The sequence below is a fragment of the Dromiciops gliroides genome, chromosome 3 (assembly GCF_019393635.1).
Source record: "Dromiciops gliroides isolate mDroGli1 chromosome 3, mDroGli1.pri, whole genome shotgun sequence".
Classification (NCBI taxonomy): Eukaryota; Metazoa; Chordata; class Mammalia; order Microbiotheria; family Microbiotheriidae; genus Dromiciops; species Dromiciops gliroides.
This window is the reverse complement of record NC_057863.1, coordinates 300,565,041-300,583,600: the sequence shown is the minus strand read 5'-3', so window position 1 is coordinate 300,583,600 and position 18,560 is coordinate 300,565,041. Positions and strand designations below refer to the sequence as shown.

At 39.2% G+C, this 18,560-nt stretch overlaps 1 protein-coding gene across 2 annotated transcripts in view; it reads right to left on the bottom strand.

Annotated features, from left to right (window-relative positions):
• The window catches only part of SMPX (small muscle protein X-linked), a 101,631-nt gene that overhangs the window by 51,689 nt on the left and 31,382 nt on the right, over positions 1-18,560 (bottom strand). For both annotated transcript variants that reach the window (XM_043995678.1, XM_043995677.1), the window contains exons 3-4: positions 17,944-18,030; positions 132-277 (exon numbers count right to left, since the gene is read on the bottom strand). In XM_043995678.1, coding sequence (XP_043851613.1) covers positions 146-277; positions 17,944-18,030 — 219 coding nt within the window. In that variant the 3' untranslated portion in view covers positions 132-145. The remainder of the gene's footprint in view (positions 1-131; positions 278-17,943; positions 18,031-18,560) is intronic.

Below are 18,560 nucleotides of genomic sequence, written 5' to 3'. Positions count from 1 at the left end.
ACAGAAGTACCTATCTTTTCCCACCCACTGTACCCTCCCACATACCCCAAACCTCTGGAATTTCAGATACCACCTGCTTGGATTTTTTTTAACATTTTAGAAAAATTTTTGGAAGTTAATAAAATCCTCACCTTTCTGTTTTTGACTACTGCTCTGCTTTGGGGACATATTTCAGTTCACTTTTTACATTCTGGATTTCTGATAGGTTAACTGCAGGGCCTGGTAGTTTCTTTGCTCCTGGAGGGACCTTCTTTTCTTCTGTGGTAGGAGGAAGGCTCTGGGGAAAAGAAAGAGAAAGAAAAGGTTACTGGAGTTAAGGAACCAAAATTCTTTCTCTGATCAGTGCCACACTACTCAGAAGCATCACACACTATTATAGATCACTCACTCTAACTCATCCATTTTGCAGACATGGAAACTGAATCTCCAAAGGTGAAGGAATTCATCCAAGATCACACAGTAATTGACAACCTGGGTTCCAAACCATACCTTCAGTCTCCAAATCTATCACTCTTTTAAAAAAATTATTGTGAATATATACAGCAAAAAAAAAATCTCTATTTAACCAGCATAATACAAAAAGAGAATTGTGTTGGAAATTATAAATATTCATTTCATATCAAATTTTTAAAGTGTATAAGACTCATACATTACTTTGAAAAGTGTCTTGCTTGTATGTACTTTCTTTAGAACTTCTGTTGCCTTTTAAATTAAAGAAAAATTTGAATGGCTCTGTCTCTCTCTCTGTCTCTCTGTCTCTCTGTCTCTCTGTCTCTCTCTCTCTCTCTCTCTCTCCACTTTGTCTCTGTCTCTCTTTCTCCACCCCCCCTTTCTTGCCTCCTTCTGTCTCAGTTTCTGTTTCCCTCCATTCCTCCTTCTCTCTGTCTCTGTCTTCTATCCCTCTCTTTTGGCATCAATATGAATAATTCCACAGACACCACCCCCTAACTAAAACAGAGAGAGAGAGACAGAGAGACACAGAGAGAGACAGAAAGAGAGAGAGAGAGAATATGCACAATTAAGCAAAATGAATCCTCAGAGTTTCCACATCCAAAAATGTAATTTTTTCTGTATCTTTTTTGTTTCTTCGTTTGTTGGAGGTTTTTTGTTGTTTTTGTTTGTTTGTTTGTTTTTTCTGGGGCAATGAGGGTGAAATAAATGACTTGCCCAGGGCCACACAGCTAGTAAGTGTCAAGTGTCTGAGGCCACATTTGAACTCAGGTCCTCTTGAATCCAGGGCCAGTGCTTTATCCACTGTGCCACCTAGCTGCCCCATTCTTTCTGTATCTTGAGATTATCATCTCTGGGCAAATCAATAGTTTGTTCCTGGTCTTTTTGTCATGCTAAAGAGTCAAAGATTATATTGTCTCTACAATGACACCCTTTCATATAGAATGAGATTAATTCAAAAATTATCTGCACATTTATTGTATATTAATTGTAATACATGTTCATACTATGCCTGGGATGATCTCTAATTGTACCACATTTTTAGTCATTTCCCTCCTAATATCTATCCTAAAATATTTAAAGACAGTCCAACTGATGGACCTAATGAAGTTCTTAAGGGCTTCCTGTGTAGTACTTAATAAACAAGTGTAGAGGAAAAAAATGTCACTGTGAATTACAGACCTGTAACTAACATAGGGAAATGGGCTCTGCCTGGGGGCTGGTAAATTTTATCCCCATGGTGATCACTATCCCTGTGCCTTACCTTATGATCCTTTTCCAGTCCATACAACTCCACAGCATGACCCACCCCTGCTCCAGCCTACCACCCTCTAGCTCCTCCTCCAGAAAATCACCTCTCCCCCAACCCCTACTTTGATATGCACTGGATTTTGTTAGGGACAGGTTATTCCCTTTCTTATCATGACTAAACAGATGGTCAGACTGTTTATCTTTGCCCTCTCAATTGAATTTGCTCATAAAAAACCCCTTAGTTCTGGTAAATTCTACTAATACTGTTATTAAAAGTAGAAAGACCGGGTCAGCTAGGTGGCATAGTGGATAGAGCACTGGCCCTGGAGTCAGGAGTACCTGAGTTCAAATCCAGCCTCAGACACTTAACACTTACTAGCTGTGTGACCTTGGGCAAGTCACTTAACCCCAATTGCCTCACTAAAAAAAAAAAGTACAAAGACAAACCATGTCATTTTCCTGGACTTCAGTTTCCTCATCAGTAAAATAAAAGTGTTGCAATAGATGGTCTCTAACATGCTTTCCAGCTCTAAATACTAGGATCCCATAAGTAATATATCATTAGAAAGACTTGAGGGGCAGCTAGGTGGTGCAGTGGATAGAGCACCGGCCCTGGAGTCAGGAGTACCTGAGTTCAAATCCGGCCTCAGACACTTAACACACACTTACTAGCTGTGTGACCCTGGGCAAGTCTCTTAACCCCAATTGCCTCACTAAAAAAAAAAGAAAAAGAAAAAAAATTAAAAAGAAAAAAAGAAAGACTTAAAATGACAGTACAACACATGGTTTCCCTTATCAAAGAGTAGTAAAGTGTTCTAGCTCTGAGCAATGACATTGGAAACCTATATTGGACCTTTACCTGGGATATAAAAAAGGTCAGTTTCTTACCTTTAATTTGCCATTAATTTGTGTGTAAATTTTCACATAGAATACCAGGCCTGGAATGAAGAAAACTGAACTTCCTCAGTTCAAATCAGGCCTCAGACTAGTTGTGTGACCCTGGACAAGTCATTTAACCCTGTTTACCTCAGTTTCCTCATCTGTAAAATGAACTGGAGAAGGAAATGGCATACCGCTCCGGTATCTTAGTCAAAACCCCAAAGGGGAGCACAAAGTCGGAAATGACTAAGACAACTGAACAACAACAACAACAAAAGCATAATGTAGGCAATTGAAATTAACTCTGCAATGTGATTTTACCTCCCTTTACGGACTAACTAGTTTCCCGAGGATTAGCAAAGCATTTCTTGAGCAAAAACCAGACTTGAAGGCTGAATGACATAAGAGAAAGAAGCTAGGATTAGGAATCAGAAAAACTGGCTTATAGTTCCAGCTCTGTCACTTACTAAACTATGTGATCCTGAATAAGTCACTTTACACTAAGAAGCTGTTTCTTCTTCAATAAAAAGATAGGGTTGAACTAGACAACCTCTAAGCTCCCTTCTACCTCCGGCAATCAATGACTTTAAATTTCACCACCTCCTCCATGACTCCATCCCAGACTTACCCCAGTCTGCAATGACCTTATTCCCTTCTGAACCCAGAGAGCTCCTTTTCTTTTTTTCTTTTTGTTTTTTTGGTGAGGCAATTGGGGTTAAGTGACTTGCCCAGAGTCACACAGCTGGTAAATGTGTCCGAGGTCAAATCTGAACTCAGGTCCTCCTGAATCCAGGGCCAGTGCTCTATCCATTGCGCCACCTAGCTGCCTCGAGAGCTCCTTTTCTATGGGTCTCATCTCTTATCCCTCAAGTCCTTTTTTTTTATGTTGGTATTTAATTCTTTTATTTTTTTTACTTTTCATATGTTTTATCTTTTCTACGCTCCTTGAAAGCAGGGACTATGTCTCACCCCTTTAGGCATCTCTCCCCAGTGTCTTGCATACAATAGTTGTTCAAAAAGTGTCTTTGTGGCATAGTCTTGAGAATTGACAGTGATAATCTACAAGTCATAAGTAGTAAATAGGTATCTATACAATGTTATATATGTGTGTAGTATGATACCTAATGTAATTGGTTTCCATATATGGCTTAAGAAAATTCATCTTTAGAGCCGCACTTTGAATTTGTGATTAGGAAGTGCTTTTAAATCAATCTACTAATTAATTACCATTTATTAAGTGCCTACCATATGCCAGGCACTGTACAAAGTGCTAGGACTACAAAGGCAAAAAAAAAAGTTCCTCTCAAGTTGCTCATTCTGATGGGTTAGACTGGTTTGAAGGCTGTGTAGGAGCCGATTCTAGCTCTGAGCAGCTGCCTGATGGCCCATCTCATAGATAGAAGACACCCCAATATTTGTTAAGTAACATTCCCAGTCATTTTCCATCACTTACAACTTCATCCATTGAGACAGAACTCAGAGGCATCTCGTCAACTAAGAACATTCTTTAAGTTCCTTGGGAGGAAAAATTCCCATTGAAATATTAGCTACACTGTTCACATGGTAGATCTATGTATTGAAAAGTTGCTATCTAACTATACTGTCTAAAATTATATAATGAGTGGTCACCAATAAATTATAAGCTTTAGCAAGAGTTTAGACTTTTAAGCATTTATTAAGGAGAATAAGAATCTAATGATCAAAGAGAAAGGTAAAAGTCTAACTATTTCTAAGAGATCCTATCATCTGACCTGCCATGGTGAAGTCAGGAACCAAAAGGACCCAACACTTCCTTCTTCCTCCCAAAAGCCTCCTGTCAAACTGGGAACATCCCATCCACATGCACACAGCTCCAAGCTAATTGGCTGGTAGCTTTGATAGACAGTACCCACAAGCAAATGTCCCTTCCTGACACCAAGGAACTGACCACATGGCTTGCCCTCAGATGCCTTCTCCTCATGGCAGAGTTTTCCTACAGTAACTCTCCAGCAGATGGCATCCCTCCAATCATTACTGTATATATAAATAAAATGCCACGAGTCAATGTTAACCTGTTTCAGGCTTTAAAGCATATTATAATGCTTTTAAAAAAACAACAACAGGGATGCTCAAAGCTTTTGTATGTTATGGGCCCCTTTCGTAATCCAGTGAAGCCTATGGATCTCTTCTCAGAATAATGTTTTTAAATGTATAAAATAAAATATATAGGATTATAATGGAAACTAATTATATTGAAACAGAACTAACAACAAATATCAAGTTCACAGATCCCAGGTAAAGGACCTACCTCCTGCAATGTCTTGAGAGTGGTTCAAAATTAAGAGTTAAATCAGAAATTCAGGCCAAGTTAAAAGGAAAAACAAGCTATGTATAATAGGGATCTGAAAATTCATGTACAACTTTCTTTTTCCTGTCCTATTCCATATGTAGAATTGCCCATGGGGAAGGTCAAAATAAAAATAATTTTGTGAAAAATAAAAACTTTTTTTGAAAAAGGAAATTCATTCCAGGCATAAACTTTTGTGTTTTATTCATTATAAGGAGCCTATGGTCAACTGCACAGTTTTTCTGAAGTCTAACCAATGCCACAAAGAGCACACAGGCCCCAAGTTAGCCATGGGATGAATCAGATTCTTTTCTCAACCTCTTCTTTTCCTTCCCTTACCCTATCAAGTAATTACAATGCTCAAAAATCCCAAAACATAGATCTGGAAGCAGAGAGAACAGATAAGTCCTTATTTCTTCACTAATCACCATCCTCGAGCCCCTAGAAAAGTGAGGGAGCATTCCTAACACATATTGGAGATGAAACTTTTTTCCTATACAAAAAAGGAAAGAAAGAAAGTCATGTTTGAAGGAGCTGCCACATCTCTACTCTTTCAGTCTGGTGGGACCATCATGCTACCACCCCAATCTGAACACAGATCCAGAGATTTGCAACCTCTCTACCTCCAGCCTGTAGCCTCTACCTGCTGTACAGAACATCCCTTGATAAATCTCATTTGGATACCCAATTCTCATGCATTGGTTTTCTCCTTTTCCACTCCCTGCCTGGACTCTGATTTATTACATAATCACCTGTTTGGAGAGAGACCTTTGACACCAAATGGCAGAAGCAAAATGGGTAGGTGAAATTGATTAATTTTCCTTCTTTAAAATGCCTAGAATCCACACCGATAATCTTCTTTAAAATTGCTACAGGGCAGCTAGATGGCACAGTGGATAGAGCACCAGCCCTGGAATCAGCAGTACCTGAGTTCAAATCCAGCCTCAGACACTTAACACTTACTAGCTGTGTGACCCTGGGCAAGTCACTTAACCCCAATTGCCTCACTAAAAAAAAAAAAAAAAATTTGCTACAGTGAGTTGCTCTAATGTAATTTGGATCAAGAGTACGGTGAGGGGGCAGCTAGGTGGCACAGTGGATAGAGCACCAGCCCTGGATTCAGGAGGGCCTGAGTTCAAATCCGGCCTCAGACACTTAACACTTACTAGCTGTATGACCCTGGGCAAGTCACTTAACCCCAATTGCCTCACCCCCACCCCTGCCAAAAAAAAAAAAAAAGAGTAGGGTGAATTGGTGATCCTTTAGTAAGTCTAATTCACAGGCTAAGTGAAAAAAATACAATATTGAGGTACTTAAGGGCTAATGGCATTTTCTTTTGTTTGTTGCTTTTGATTCTCTAGTTACTGCTTTAGCTAACCTATTCATTACCCTCGTACAATAGTAAAACAGCACAATGCCATCTGCACCTACAGCATATAAAAATAATTGCCCTCTCATTGGTATATAAACTATGAGCCACAGGACTATATTTCCTCCCCTTGTACATACATTGAGAAACAAGAATGTAGAAGTCCAAAAACCATTTGCTGAAACTGGCACTCTAGAAAATTCTATTGGGACTTCCTTTGAAAGAATGTTTAACAGGCTGTAAAAATGGTTTTTAATACATAAGGTGGTAAGATGAATGATGCTTCCTTCCTTGAAAATGTTTTAACAGTTTCAAGAGGGATAAGTTATAGTAAGGAAATGGAAAGAAAAGAAAAATGTTTCGAATTCAACATGTTAAGCACATCGGTAAAATCACATTCTATATCTCTGTAACATTCCACCATGTTGTATTTGCAAACTTCATACACAAAACAAATGTGTGCATTTGTATTTATATGTGCAAAGAGGTGTTATGTGAATTTACAAAGAAAAAAAATTAATGATGATGGAAGTAGTAGCTAATGTTTAAAAGGGATTTTCTTCCAAGGAATTTAAATCTTAGTGTATTTTATTCTTCTTTGACAAGATACAGAGTTTTGTTCTCACTTGATGAAGATGCATATGAGAAAATAATGGTGTTTTTCAATTTAGGCATTCAAACTGTGTATTATAAAGGTGGTAGCATTGTTTATTTACAAGGCTTTCTCTTTTTTAAAAAAAGTTAACATTGTGTGTTAGCTTCTTTCATTTGCCTTAATTTAAGAATCTTGCTTTGTTTTGGGATAGGAAATCAGCAGATGGTCACTTTTCATATCATGGTGACAGAACAGCTCAACATTATAAGGACCTCAGAGGCAATCTAGTTCAAATAATTCCTTCCAAAGAATCTCATCTTGCAAGAATAGTCATAAAATAGCCATTCAGGCTTCAAATGAAGACCTTTGGTGAGGGGGCAACCATTATCTCACAAGGCTCTTGGTTACACTTTTAGAAAATTCTAATGATTAGAAGTTTTTCCTTACACCAAACCTAAAGCAGTCATTCTTCAACTTCCATCTACTACTCTTAGTTCTTCCTTTTGGGGCCAAGTGGAACAAGTATGGGCAGCTAGGTGGCACAGTGGATAGAGTAGCAGGCCTGGAGTCAAGAAAACTCATCTTCTTCAGTTCAAATCTGGCCTCAGATACCTACAAGCTGTGTGACCCAGGGCAAGTCACTCAACCCTGTTTCCTTCAGATTCCTCATCCGTAAAATGAGCTGGAAAAGGAAATGGCAAAACCACTCCAGTGTCTTTGCCAAGAAAATCCCAAATGCAGTCGTGAAGAGTCAGAAATGACTGAAATGACTGAACAACAAAGAATAAGTATGACCTCTCTTCCACAAGACAACTTTTCAAGTACTTGAAGTCATATTTTCTCCTAGCTAAATATCAGCAATTTTTTCAGTGTCATGGCCTTGAGTACTCTCAATATGCTGGCTATAATCCTATGAACCTTCTGAACGTGGTCCACTGAGATCCCCAGATCTTTCTTTACCTACCAGCTTTGTGTCATCTGTATGCTATGTAAGACTTCATCTGTAACACTGATAAAATTGCTGGACAGTATGAGGCCAAGGACAAATACCTTAAGTACTCCACAAGATACTCACCTCAGTGTGAACCTATTAATGGCTCTTATTTGGGTAGCCATTTAACCTGTTCTATATCCACCTGTGTCTGTTGAATACTGTGCTAAAATCAAAGTAAATTCTATCTATAACGTTCCTCTGATCTGCCAGTATAATAATCCTTAAGAAAAATACAATGAAGCTGGTCTGACATGATCTGTTCTTAAACTTCTCAAGCACCATTCCCCCTTGTGTATGTTCATAAACTACACAATTAATAACATATCCTAAAATTTTTCCAGGACTTGAAGCTAAACTCATTGACCCAGCACTTAACAACAGTTCCTGACACACAGTGGTGTCAATAAATATTTATTGATGGATTGACTGATTGAACTATAGTCTATAAATGCCATTCTCTTCCTTTTGAAAGCTGGGACATTTTCCCTCTCCAAATTGATATCTCTCTCATTCTCTATGATCTTTCAGAGATTTCTGATAGCACATCAGCTATCACATTTGCTGGTTCAGCACCCTGGGATATATTTCACCTGAGCCTGATGACTTAAATTCATTGAGAGAAGCTTGGTATTCTCTTTTCTATCTTCCTTCCTTCCTTCCTTCCTTCCTTCCTTCCTTCCTTCCTTCCTTCCTTCCTTCCTTCCTTCCTTCCTTCCTTCCTTCCTTTCTTTCTTTCTTTCTTTCCAATGAGGGCCAATAAGGGTTAAGTGACTTGTCCAGGGTCATAAAGCTAGTAAGGGTCAAGTGTCTGAGGCCAGATTTGGATTCCGGTCCTCCTGAATCCAGGGCCAGTGCTTTATCCACTGTGCCACCTAGCTGCCCCAGTATTCTCTTACTATATGTTTATTTATCTTGGATTTAAATACTTAACTATCCATTTTGTTCTGTCCTTTCTAATCTAGCTTTACTGGATGCTAACATTCTTTAAATTCATCTTCCATTACTTGCCCTTGTTTCTATCTCCAGTACTTGTCTTTCAACCCCAAACTGATCAAGTCATTGGTATCCAACCAGATCAGTCTCTTTACACAGATCCTCTTTTTTCCCCTCAATGGATTTTTTTTTCCTTTGTGCCTTTTGACCTTTATTCCTTAAACTCTAGTTAATGAAATAACAAATGATGACTCTAGAGAACCAGTGATAAAACATGTTACTTCCTTCCTATTGTGATGAAATAATGGGATTTAGCAGATACTCAAAGACCCACCTAGAGATTAATCTAGACTGATTGAATCAAGTGAGAATGATTGACTGCTGATTAGCCTACTTCAAGTTAACTGGATTGTAATCACACCTGGCTATCCCTTAAGAAGGTATTGTTCTCATAAGCTAGACTGTGAACTCAACTTGAGAACGCCTTCAGAACCAATGGATTTGGATGACACCAACCAATCAGCTTGAAGCAGTGTGTAAGGACTGCCTCTGTTCCAGACCTATAAAAAGCTTCCATAATCAGCTTGCGAGAGAGTTCCTGATTAAAGCAGGCTCTTGGAGGAGGACTTGAGGAAGAAGCTAACCAGGCTGGAACTCTAGGCTAGGTAGGACTTCTTTTTCTTAACTTTCTGAACTCCTTGTAAATATCTGTATGCTTTAATAAATGTTTAATGACCAAAGACTGGTGCTGAAGCTTCTAATTTAAGGCGATCACACAATATAGATTTTAAACATCACACTATTAAAGAGGTGATGGACTCAAGCTGAAGAATAAGATACATTTTTGGACACAGTCAATATGGAAATCTATTTTGCTGGACTATTCATATTTGTTACAGGACTCTGGTTTACTTTTCTTTCCTTTTTTTCAGTTGAAGGGACTGGAGAGGAGAGGAGAACTTGCTACAGAGTCATCAACAAGAAAAAAGAAAACAAGAAGGCTATTGAAGCTTTTTCAAATATACAAAAGAGCACAGAAAAGGAGGATATCTTTGAAAATTCTATTTTGGATTTACTATATTCTTTAATAAGGCAAACTGCATGAAAGAGATTTATGTTTTCATGTACAATCTTTTTTCTGGCTCAATTTTGTATATGAAAGTGATTGTTTTATTTGGTGTTCAATAAGTTCAGAATGAAATGATTTCTTTAAAAATGATTCATTCTTGAGAGCTTCCCATGCTTCTTGAGCTGACTTCATCTATGAAATCTAACCCCCTTTTTTAAGTCTTTGAAATTTGCTTTCCCAATATCCAGGGTGAATGTCAGATTATTCTCAGCTTCTCTCTCCCTCAACATAAATTCTAACATGAAGTAATCACTTTTCTCCAATGTTTCCATCATATCTCTCTCTCTCTCTCTCTCTCCATCTCTCTCTATCTCTCTCTCTCTGCAGGGGCAATGAGGGTTAAGTTACTTGACCAGGGATACACATCTAGTAAGTGTCAAGTGTCTGAGGCTGGATTTGAACTCAGGTCCTCCTGAATCCAGGACTGGTGCTTTATCCACTGAACCACCTAGCTGCCCCCCCATCATTTATTTCAACAACCATTTCCTCTGTTAGTCAAAATAAAGTTCAGAACAGCAGGTCCCCTTGTTGCTTCCTCCACTTTTTGAAGAATCAAAGTATCATGAAGGTGTGATGAGGAACTGATCAACTCAAAAGAGCCCGAGCATGTATAGAAGGTTTGGCTGATGCCATCCCCACATGGCTTTTGGAAAATGTATTTATTTTGTGTGTTCCTAGTCTTCTAGACATAATGAAAGCCTCTTAGATTGGCTATGCAGCTGATCTAAATTTAAAAGGCAGTTTAAAGGACCCTCATCAGTAAGAGCAATTCTCTTACTAGGGGCTATTCCTAGAATTTGTAACACTGGAGAAAGTGGAGAACTGCTGAATGCCTTTGGGTGAGGAAGGACTTCAGGCCCTCTCTCACTAGTAGCTGGTATGGAATTGAGAGTGCTTGCTTTTGTCTTTTTTGTGTCTATTCTTATTGTTTTTAAATGAAGAAGGTTAGAGATGGCTATTTCCTTGTATATTTCTAAAGGTCAGGAGATTAAGCCACCAGAAGAACTGGGAACAGGGATCATTCTGGGTTTAGAGACCAGATATTCCATGATCAATTCCCCAAAGAATGAGTTTCTGAACCCTGCCTGTGGTTAGGAGATATGCCCATTTTAAATCTGGTAGGATCAAAGCTAAATTTAAGCCCACTCATTCTAAGGACAGAGCTGGTGAAGAACTTGCCCAAGATGTTCGAAGGAAATGTTTTGTACTTCTGTTCTAGCTATCACGGGACCAAATTCTGGGGCTTAACAGTAAGGGGAACAGAGAGCCAATCAGTCTTCTCAAAATGGTTCAAGCTGGCTCCAGCACACCTGTGGTCTATCTCCCTCAAGTTTTGGTAATACCTAGAAGTACAAAATTTGCCTCTTTATGTTAGGGATCTCTAGTTCTTGCTTATTATTCATACATTGTACATTCAGTTATAGACATGTATGATGGATTTTATTGTTGATTCTTTTCTTGGATTTTGTCACCTGAGAATACCAGATATCTCTACTACTAATCTTCCTATAGGCCAGATAGGTGGCACTGTGGATAGAGTGCTGGGCCTGAAGTCACAAAGATGCATATTCCTAAGTTCAAATCTGGCCTCAGACACTAGCTGTGTAACCCTGGAAAAATCACTTAATCCTGTTTGCCCCAGTTCCTCATCTGTAAAAAAAATAAGCTGGAGAAGGAAATGGCAAACCTTCTGTATGTTTGCCAAGAAAAGCCCAGATTGGGGGGGGGGGGGTCACAAAAAGTCGGACATGACTAAACAACAATATCCACAGTCTTCCTATAGTTAGCTGTTAACTCCCTATGGCATTTAGTTTGGTTGATACAGTATTTTTAAACTCTGACTCCCCTTCCAGTTAAAAGCTTTCTTCATCAAACTTTAACTAACAGATGTGTTTATCTTATTAATTTCTAATTTGTAAATAGAGGCAGTTGAAGGTAGGATGAATTTCTTGGTTTAAAAAATTAAAGGGGGAAACCACAAATCCCTTTTCAATCAACAATTGCCCTACTCTCATAGGTGGCGCAGACTCATCTTCATAAGTTCAAATCTGATCTGACCAAGTTTTTCACCCTTCATTTTCAAAGAGGACCAGTGACATCATGTAGCAATGTCTTGACCTGAGCATGAATTGGATTTGAATGAGGCAAAGTTGCACAAAGTTGTCAGCCTCCTCTCTCTTCTTAGAGCAATCAAAATCCGGTGGCAGAACAAAAGTCAGGATGACAGGTGATGAACTGGGACACAGTGGCTGACCTTGGAGTTTTCAATGTCTGACCAAGCACAGTACCTGCTTCAGTTTCCTTCATGGTCACTGGAACAAATTGTTCTCATCTGCCTATTCTGCCATTCAAGGGTGTTGATCTGTACCAGGAGAGGGCACTGGATACAAAGACTATATCTACATTTACGTCTCAGTTCTACCAGGCAATTTAAATAACTTGTCCATGCTCAAGGCACGTAATAAATGGCAGACCTAAGACACATTTGAACACCCAACTATACAGAACCCCCTGACAAGAGAGAGAACTTGCAGCAATTTATAAATTGCTTTGGGGAGCTTTAGAGTACATTTTTACCACGGATGCCATGCTACAAATGAACATTAGGTCCCCATTCAAGCTCACAGTACCCAACCAAGTCCATGATGCCACTGAGACCTAACCAATTCTTTACAATTTTACTTCTAAAGGAAAATGTGTTCTGAAAGCACTCTGGAAGTTGGGACAGTGGAAACATAAGCTTTCCCTCTACCCTACCCCACCTTACTGCAGCTGTGGCAGCTGGCCTAACCATGAGAGTTGCCAACTGTCAAAGAGGATGGAATGTAGCTCCAGGGGGCACATTCCACTTCCCTTCCCAAAGTCACCATAGTCATTGGTTTCCCAGCCGATAAAGAGCACAGTGGCTGAAAAAGTATTTTGCGTTCTTTAGAGCTCTGGAGCTGTTCCTGTTCATAGCATGGCATGGTGCAATCTTTCATTATAAAGCATTCGCAGAATCCCACATTTTCGGAACTGGTAAGGACCTCAAAATCCAATGCAACTCAATAAATTCTTTTTAATTTATTATTATTTTTTTATTTTAGTGAGGCAATTGGGGTTAAGTGAGTTGCCCAGGGTCACACAGCTAGTAAGTGTTAAGTGTCTGAAGCCGAATTTGAACTCAGGTACTCCTGACTCCAGGGTCGGTGCTCTATCCACTGCGCCACCTAGCTGCCCCAATAAATTCTTAAATGCCTACCATGTGAAGGATACTTAGGCTCATTCTGGAAAAAATATAACACATTTAGATAATGTCTTAAAGTTTATGAACCACATTTCTCACAACCCTGTGAAGTAGGCATGGCAAATATTAATAACCTTTGTTATAGATGAGGAAACTGAGGCATAGAACTATTATGTGACTTGCCCATCAACTTATAAATGACAAGATTTTGAGTGGAATTCAAGTTTAAGTCTCCCGATTCCAAATTCAATGTTCTTTCCAAGAAACTTGCTCCCTCTCACCCAAAGTTACCTTCTGCACTTTACATGTGGGGAAATAGAAGCCCAGAAATGCAAAGCAACTGCTTAGGTCTGCATAGTGGTTTTTTAAACCAGAAGATGCTTTTAATTGGACATTAAATGAACTTTCCACTTTTAGGATGTGCCAAAATCATCAGAGAAAGATAAAATCAGGGGAAAATCACAATTACTTACAAAATACTTCCCCGAATACCTAATGAGACAGTTGTTTGGGGGCAGATATTAATTGTTACATCAAGAACCAAGTGACAGAATATCTGTGGGATAGTGGCAGAGCAAAACCAAGGTCTGATTTATAATCATTTCAGTCAATTTATTGAGAACAATAAGTTCATCGAACCCATGACAAAATTAATCAGAAACAACTGCTTATCATTTTAAAGGCAAAATAATCAATAATAAACTAAATGTCTCATAGTGTTAGAGGGAACCATCTAATCCGAGGAGTGCTTAACCTTTTTATGTGTCATGGATGCCTTTGGCAAACTGGTGAGGCCCCTGAATCCTTTCTCAAAATAATGTTTTTGAATACATAAAATGAAATATATAGGCTTATAAAGGAAACCAATTATATTGAAATACAATTAAAATATATTTTTTAGGGGCAGCTAGATGGTGCAGTGGATAAAGCACTGGCCTTGAATTTAAGAGGACCTGAGTTCAAATATGACCTCAGACACTTGACACTTAACTAGCTGTGTGACCCTGGGCAAGTTACTTAACCCTCGTTACCCTGAGAAAAAAAAAAGAATCTACAAAAATATGGGTTTTTTTAAAAAATAAGTTCATTTAACCCTGTGGTAAAAAACTTCCGGTACGCGGACTTAAAAGTAAGGGCAGGAACAGAAGTTGGCAGTTCTCTGGCTGATAAACTTAGCCATGGCGGTGCACGCAGTTGAGAAGAGTGGTGAAACACGTGGTCAGTGTTCAGCTTTGGGTGTGCTGATTCTTGGCCTGGCAGGCAGTTTGGGATTCAGTGAGTTTTATAAAGGAAAATAGACTAAGTTTAGATATAATGTCATTCATCTGTATTTCTACTTCCCTATTTCCCTAATTGGTATCACCTTTTGTTGTCTAATTAATTCCCAAGCAATAAAAACTAATCCCTCACAGATTAAAGCTCAGAGGCTTCTTTTTCTTAGTGGTCTGGAAGATATATATAAAAGGGAAAAGTTAAAAGGGGGAATTTAATGCTCCATATATCCAATTTTGACTCTCACAACCCCATTTAACCTTGGATCTAAGGGAAACTTATAATTTTACAACTGAAGATACTGAGGCTCTAGGAAAGTAAATAATTTGCCTAAAGTGACACTGGAAGCATCACAGGGTGGGACAACCCCAGGTCCTTTGACTCTATTTTTTCCAGGGCAAAATGCTACTTTGTTACTAAGATGTAATCCAGAACCATGGCAGCAAACAAAGGGAGATATTTCTATTATATATATAATATATGTTTCTAAAGAAACTTCCAGATTATGTTCATACCTCCACCACCTCGTGCAACCCTTTGCTCTTTCTAGGAAGCTCAGAGATTATAGGTCATAGGCAAAGCAGTGTTAGATAATGGATAATCCCAAATGCATTAAGAATAAGGATTCTATGTCTTTCTCTGCCAGTGACTCTCTGTGTAATGGTAGAAGAATAATAATACTTCTTCCTTTCCATCTAAAGGAAAAGATCACTTTCACTATGTACCTAAGTACCTATGTGTTGGAAGAGTTTGCTTTGAAATCTTTTATCAAAAAAAAAAAGTACATTACAAATGTAAACAATGCCTGGTGCCCCACCATTGTCCACTGTGGGCGCTCAGCAGAAAGGACCTAGACTGAATCTTTGGTTTTCATTGTTATAATTAACCCTGTTTGTACTTTGTGACTATGATCTGATTTCTGGGTGGGTATTGTGTAAAATCAAAATGAATTGTGGAATCATAGAAGGCTACTCTATTAGCATTTTATTGTAAGCCTTCTCACAAACAATAATGAGAGGAAGGAAAGTAGAGCGAGTTGGGAACATATGTGTGGTGTCAATGCACTGTTTCTATTGTCCAAAATCCCTTCGTGTAGGTTTCTAGAGTTGTCAGGCCAACAAAGGCCACAGGAATGAACCCCTAGAGAAAGGCATTGCCATGACTACCTGAAGGGATTCTGGAGTGATATCAACACAGAAATAGGTCACTGAAATGTCCATAAGATTGCTCACAAGTAAATGAAAAGAGAGAGACTTTCAGCCGAGGTCCGAGGGTTCCCAAATTTAGCAATGCCCCAGTGTGGTATAGCCCTACTTGTTATTCTTGGAATCTTTAACTACCAAGAAAATCTAACAAGAAAACCAAATCTGTCACACCCCACTGAGCCATCTTTTAAACTGATACCCCAGTATTCATTCTTTTCATTATGACCTTTATCTTAGGCTAGTTTCTTCTTATCCGTTTATTTATTTTTATTTATTTGTTTGTTTATTTTTGCGGGGCAGTGAGGGTTAAGTGACTTGCCCAGGGTCACACAGCTAGTAAGTGTCAAGTTTCTGAGGCTGGATTTGAACGCAGGCCCTCCTGAATCCAGGGCCAGTGCTTTATCCACTGTGCCACCTAGCTTCCCCCGTTTCTTCTTATCCTTACTCCTTTTTATCAGCCTCTCCTTTTCAAAGTTAAATTAGAAGGTGAAGCAGTCTGTTCCCATGAAAACTGTTCTAGTTCATCTTCTACACAATGGCAGTAATGACTGTTCCATGGAGGGATTTAACAACTGAAATTTGCCATTGAAAACTGACTTGCCAGGGGCAGCTAGGTGGTGAAGTGGATAAAGCACCGGCCCTGGATTCAGGAGGACCTGAGTTCAAATCTGGCACTTGACACTTACTAGGTATGTGACCCTGGGCAAGTCACTTAACCCTCATTGCTCCACCAAAAAAAAGAAGAAAAAAAAAGAAAACTAACCCACCTCCTTTCTACCAAGCCAAAGAGATCCCTGAAATGGGGGGGACTATCTCACTCACCCCTGTCTAGTGGCAGATTTTTGGGCTTCTGGGGTAAGATGCACCAAAGTAATGAGAGTCAATGCAGTAGCTCAGAGGGACAGATACATTCAGAAAAACAGATTAGGCTAAGAATATTCCATTCTAGTCCTGACCTGGGCACCCTCCTCCCTTTTGCTCTTCCCAACTACCCTTTATGTTTTGCCTCCTTATATTAGAATGTAAAATCTTTGAGAAATAAATTCTTTATTTTTACATGCCTAGCACCTGATATGGTACATGGCACATAGTAAATATGTAATAAATGGCCTATCCATCCATCTTTCTATACCAGTTCAAAATGTCTAGTTAGATTAGGAACTCTGGGCCTGGAAATGGAGGAAATGGAAAGGAGAGGCTCCTGGCCATGGAAATAAAATCCTCAACTTCTTCTAAATTGCATATTTCTCTTTGGCATAAGAACTTAAAGCCACTTCAAGAATGTTCATAGGGAAAAGATTGGACACAGAGAATAAAGTTTTATTGTAAACCACAAATTTGGTATTTGGTCACTTGGTCCAAGAGTTAAAACAATGTTGAAAAAAAGGTTTAATACCTATCTGCTCTGTCCTATGGGCCCCATTAGATTCCATTTCCCTTGCCTTATTGTAGCAAATGCTTCTATAACTTGTAAATTATTATTTCTTTAGAGACAAAGTCCCCCAGGTTTATCAGGGATATTACACAGAGGGAAAGAAATAAACATTTAAAAGAAAACAAAGAACCTTCATCTTGGCTTCGTTATTAGCCTTTATAGTCTGGCCTCCATTTTAGCTGAGCAATTTCTTAGTGAAGAAGAGGAAGGGAAAAAAAGGCACAGGGAGGATTATCTGGGAGAGCTCATTGCAAAAGTGTTGGCTGTTGGAATTGGTGGTGGTTTTGGAAAGGAAATTTTTGACTTAATGCACTTGAAAAGAAATTTTTGGTTGTTTTTTAATGCTCCTACACAATTTTGTTTGCTAACTACATGCCCACCCATTCAACTTGGGTGCACCTCAAAAGTTGCCTTAAGTCCATCGCACTCATACAAATGCAAACCTTCAAGCCAGAGTAAATGCAGCAAATTGACTAGGTATAATTATAAGAAACAAAATGCACCTCTGCACTCTCTCTTCACATTACTCCCCTCTTCCAGAAACCAGCCCACAAATCAGTCAACACATATTTAGGAAATCCTTTTGTCATACAAAGCATTGAACTAAGTTGAAATACAATTGCAGGGGAAAATAGCCTCAAAACTAATTAAGCTGGGGGCGGGGGGGGGGGGGGGGGGGGATCCATTTCACTGAATATACTGAGGAGATAGATGGAGGAGCTGTCTCCAGACTAGATTGTTCTCTCAGACAGTCATTCTCTCCCAGACTCAGAATGAGCTGCTCATAGCCAAATTCCTAGCCTCTGCTCCCCTCTAGTGGGAAGAGATGGAGCCCACAAAAAAGCATCTCAGCCCATGCTTTTCTTCACTTTCCCTTACCTCATCTGTTTCAGGAGTGAATTCTTTTCTTTTGGGAGGCTGTCCTGCTCCTGGCCGAAAGGCTCCCATTGGGATGTTGATATTTGCCTATGAGAGAAAAAACGTTGAGAGATTGGCCACAGGAAAATAATGATCCTGCAACAAATTCCCGGAAAGGCATCTTGCGGCACAGCTAACCACCAGAGAGGGGAGTAGGCTGGGAAGAATGTATACAGATATTGAATTTTCAAAGGATGACACCTTCATGTGTTTGTTGTAACAGAACTACCAGCATGTCAGTCCAAAGCTATTTATAGCCAACCTCATTACGACACAGTGGTTCTACCCTTCAGGATTAGAGAATATGAACTGAAGACAATAATGGCTGTTTCTTTCTTGAGATGTATAGCTTTATCCTGTTCTCTCTTTTGTCCATGATGGGAATGCATATTCCCTAAGCCCCGAGAGGCAAGTATTTTCTGTAGCCTGATTCGAATCTCTTCTACTCCTCCACATTCACCCAAGGCTTTTATCCGCAGTGTAAGGGAGATTTAGCTAGGCTAGACATTCTCCCTCCACATCCTCATTCCATAAAAGTTCACAGACATTACCAGCATATAAATGAGTCTTTACTCCCC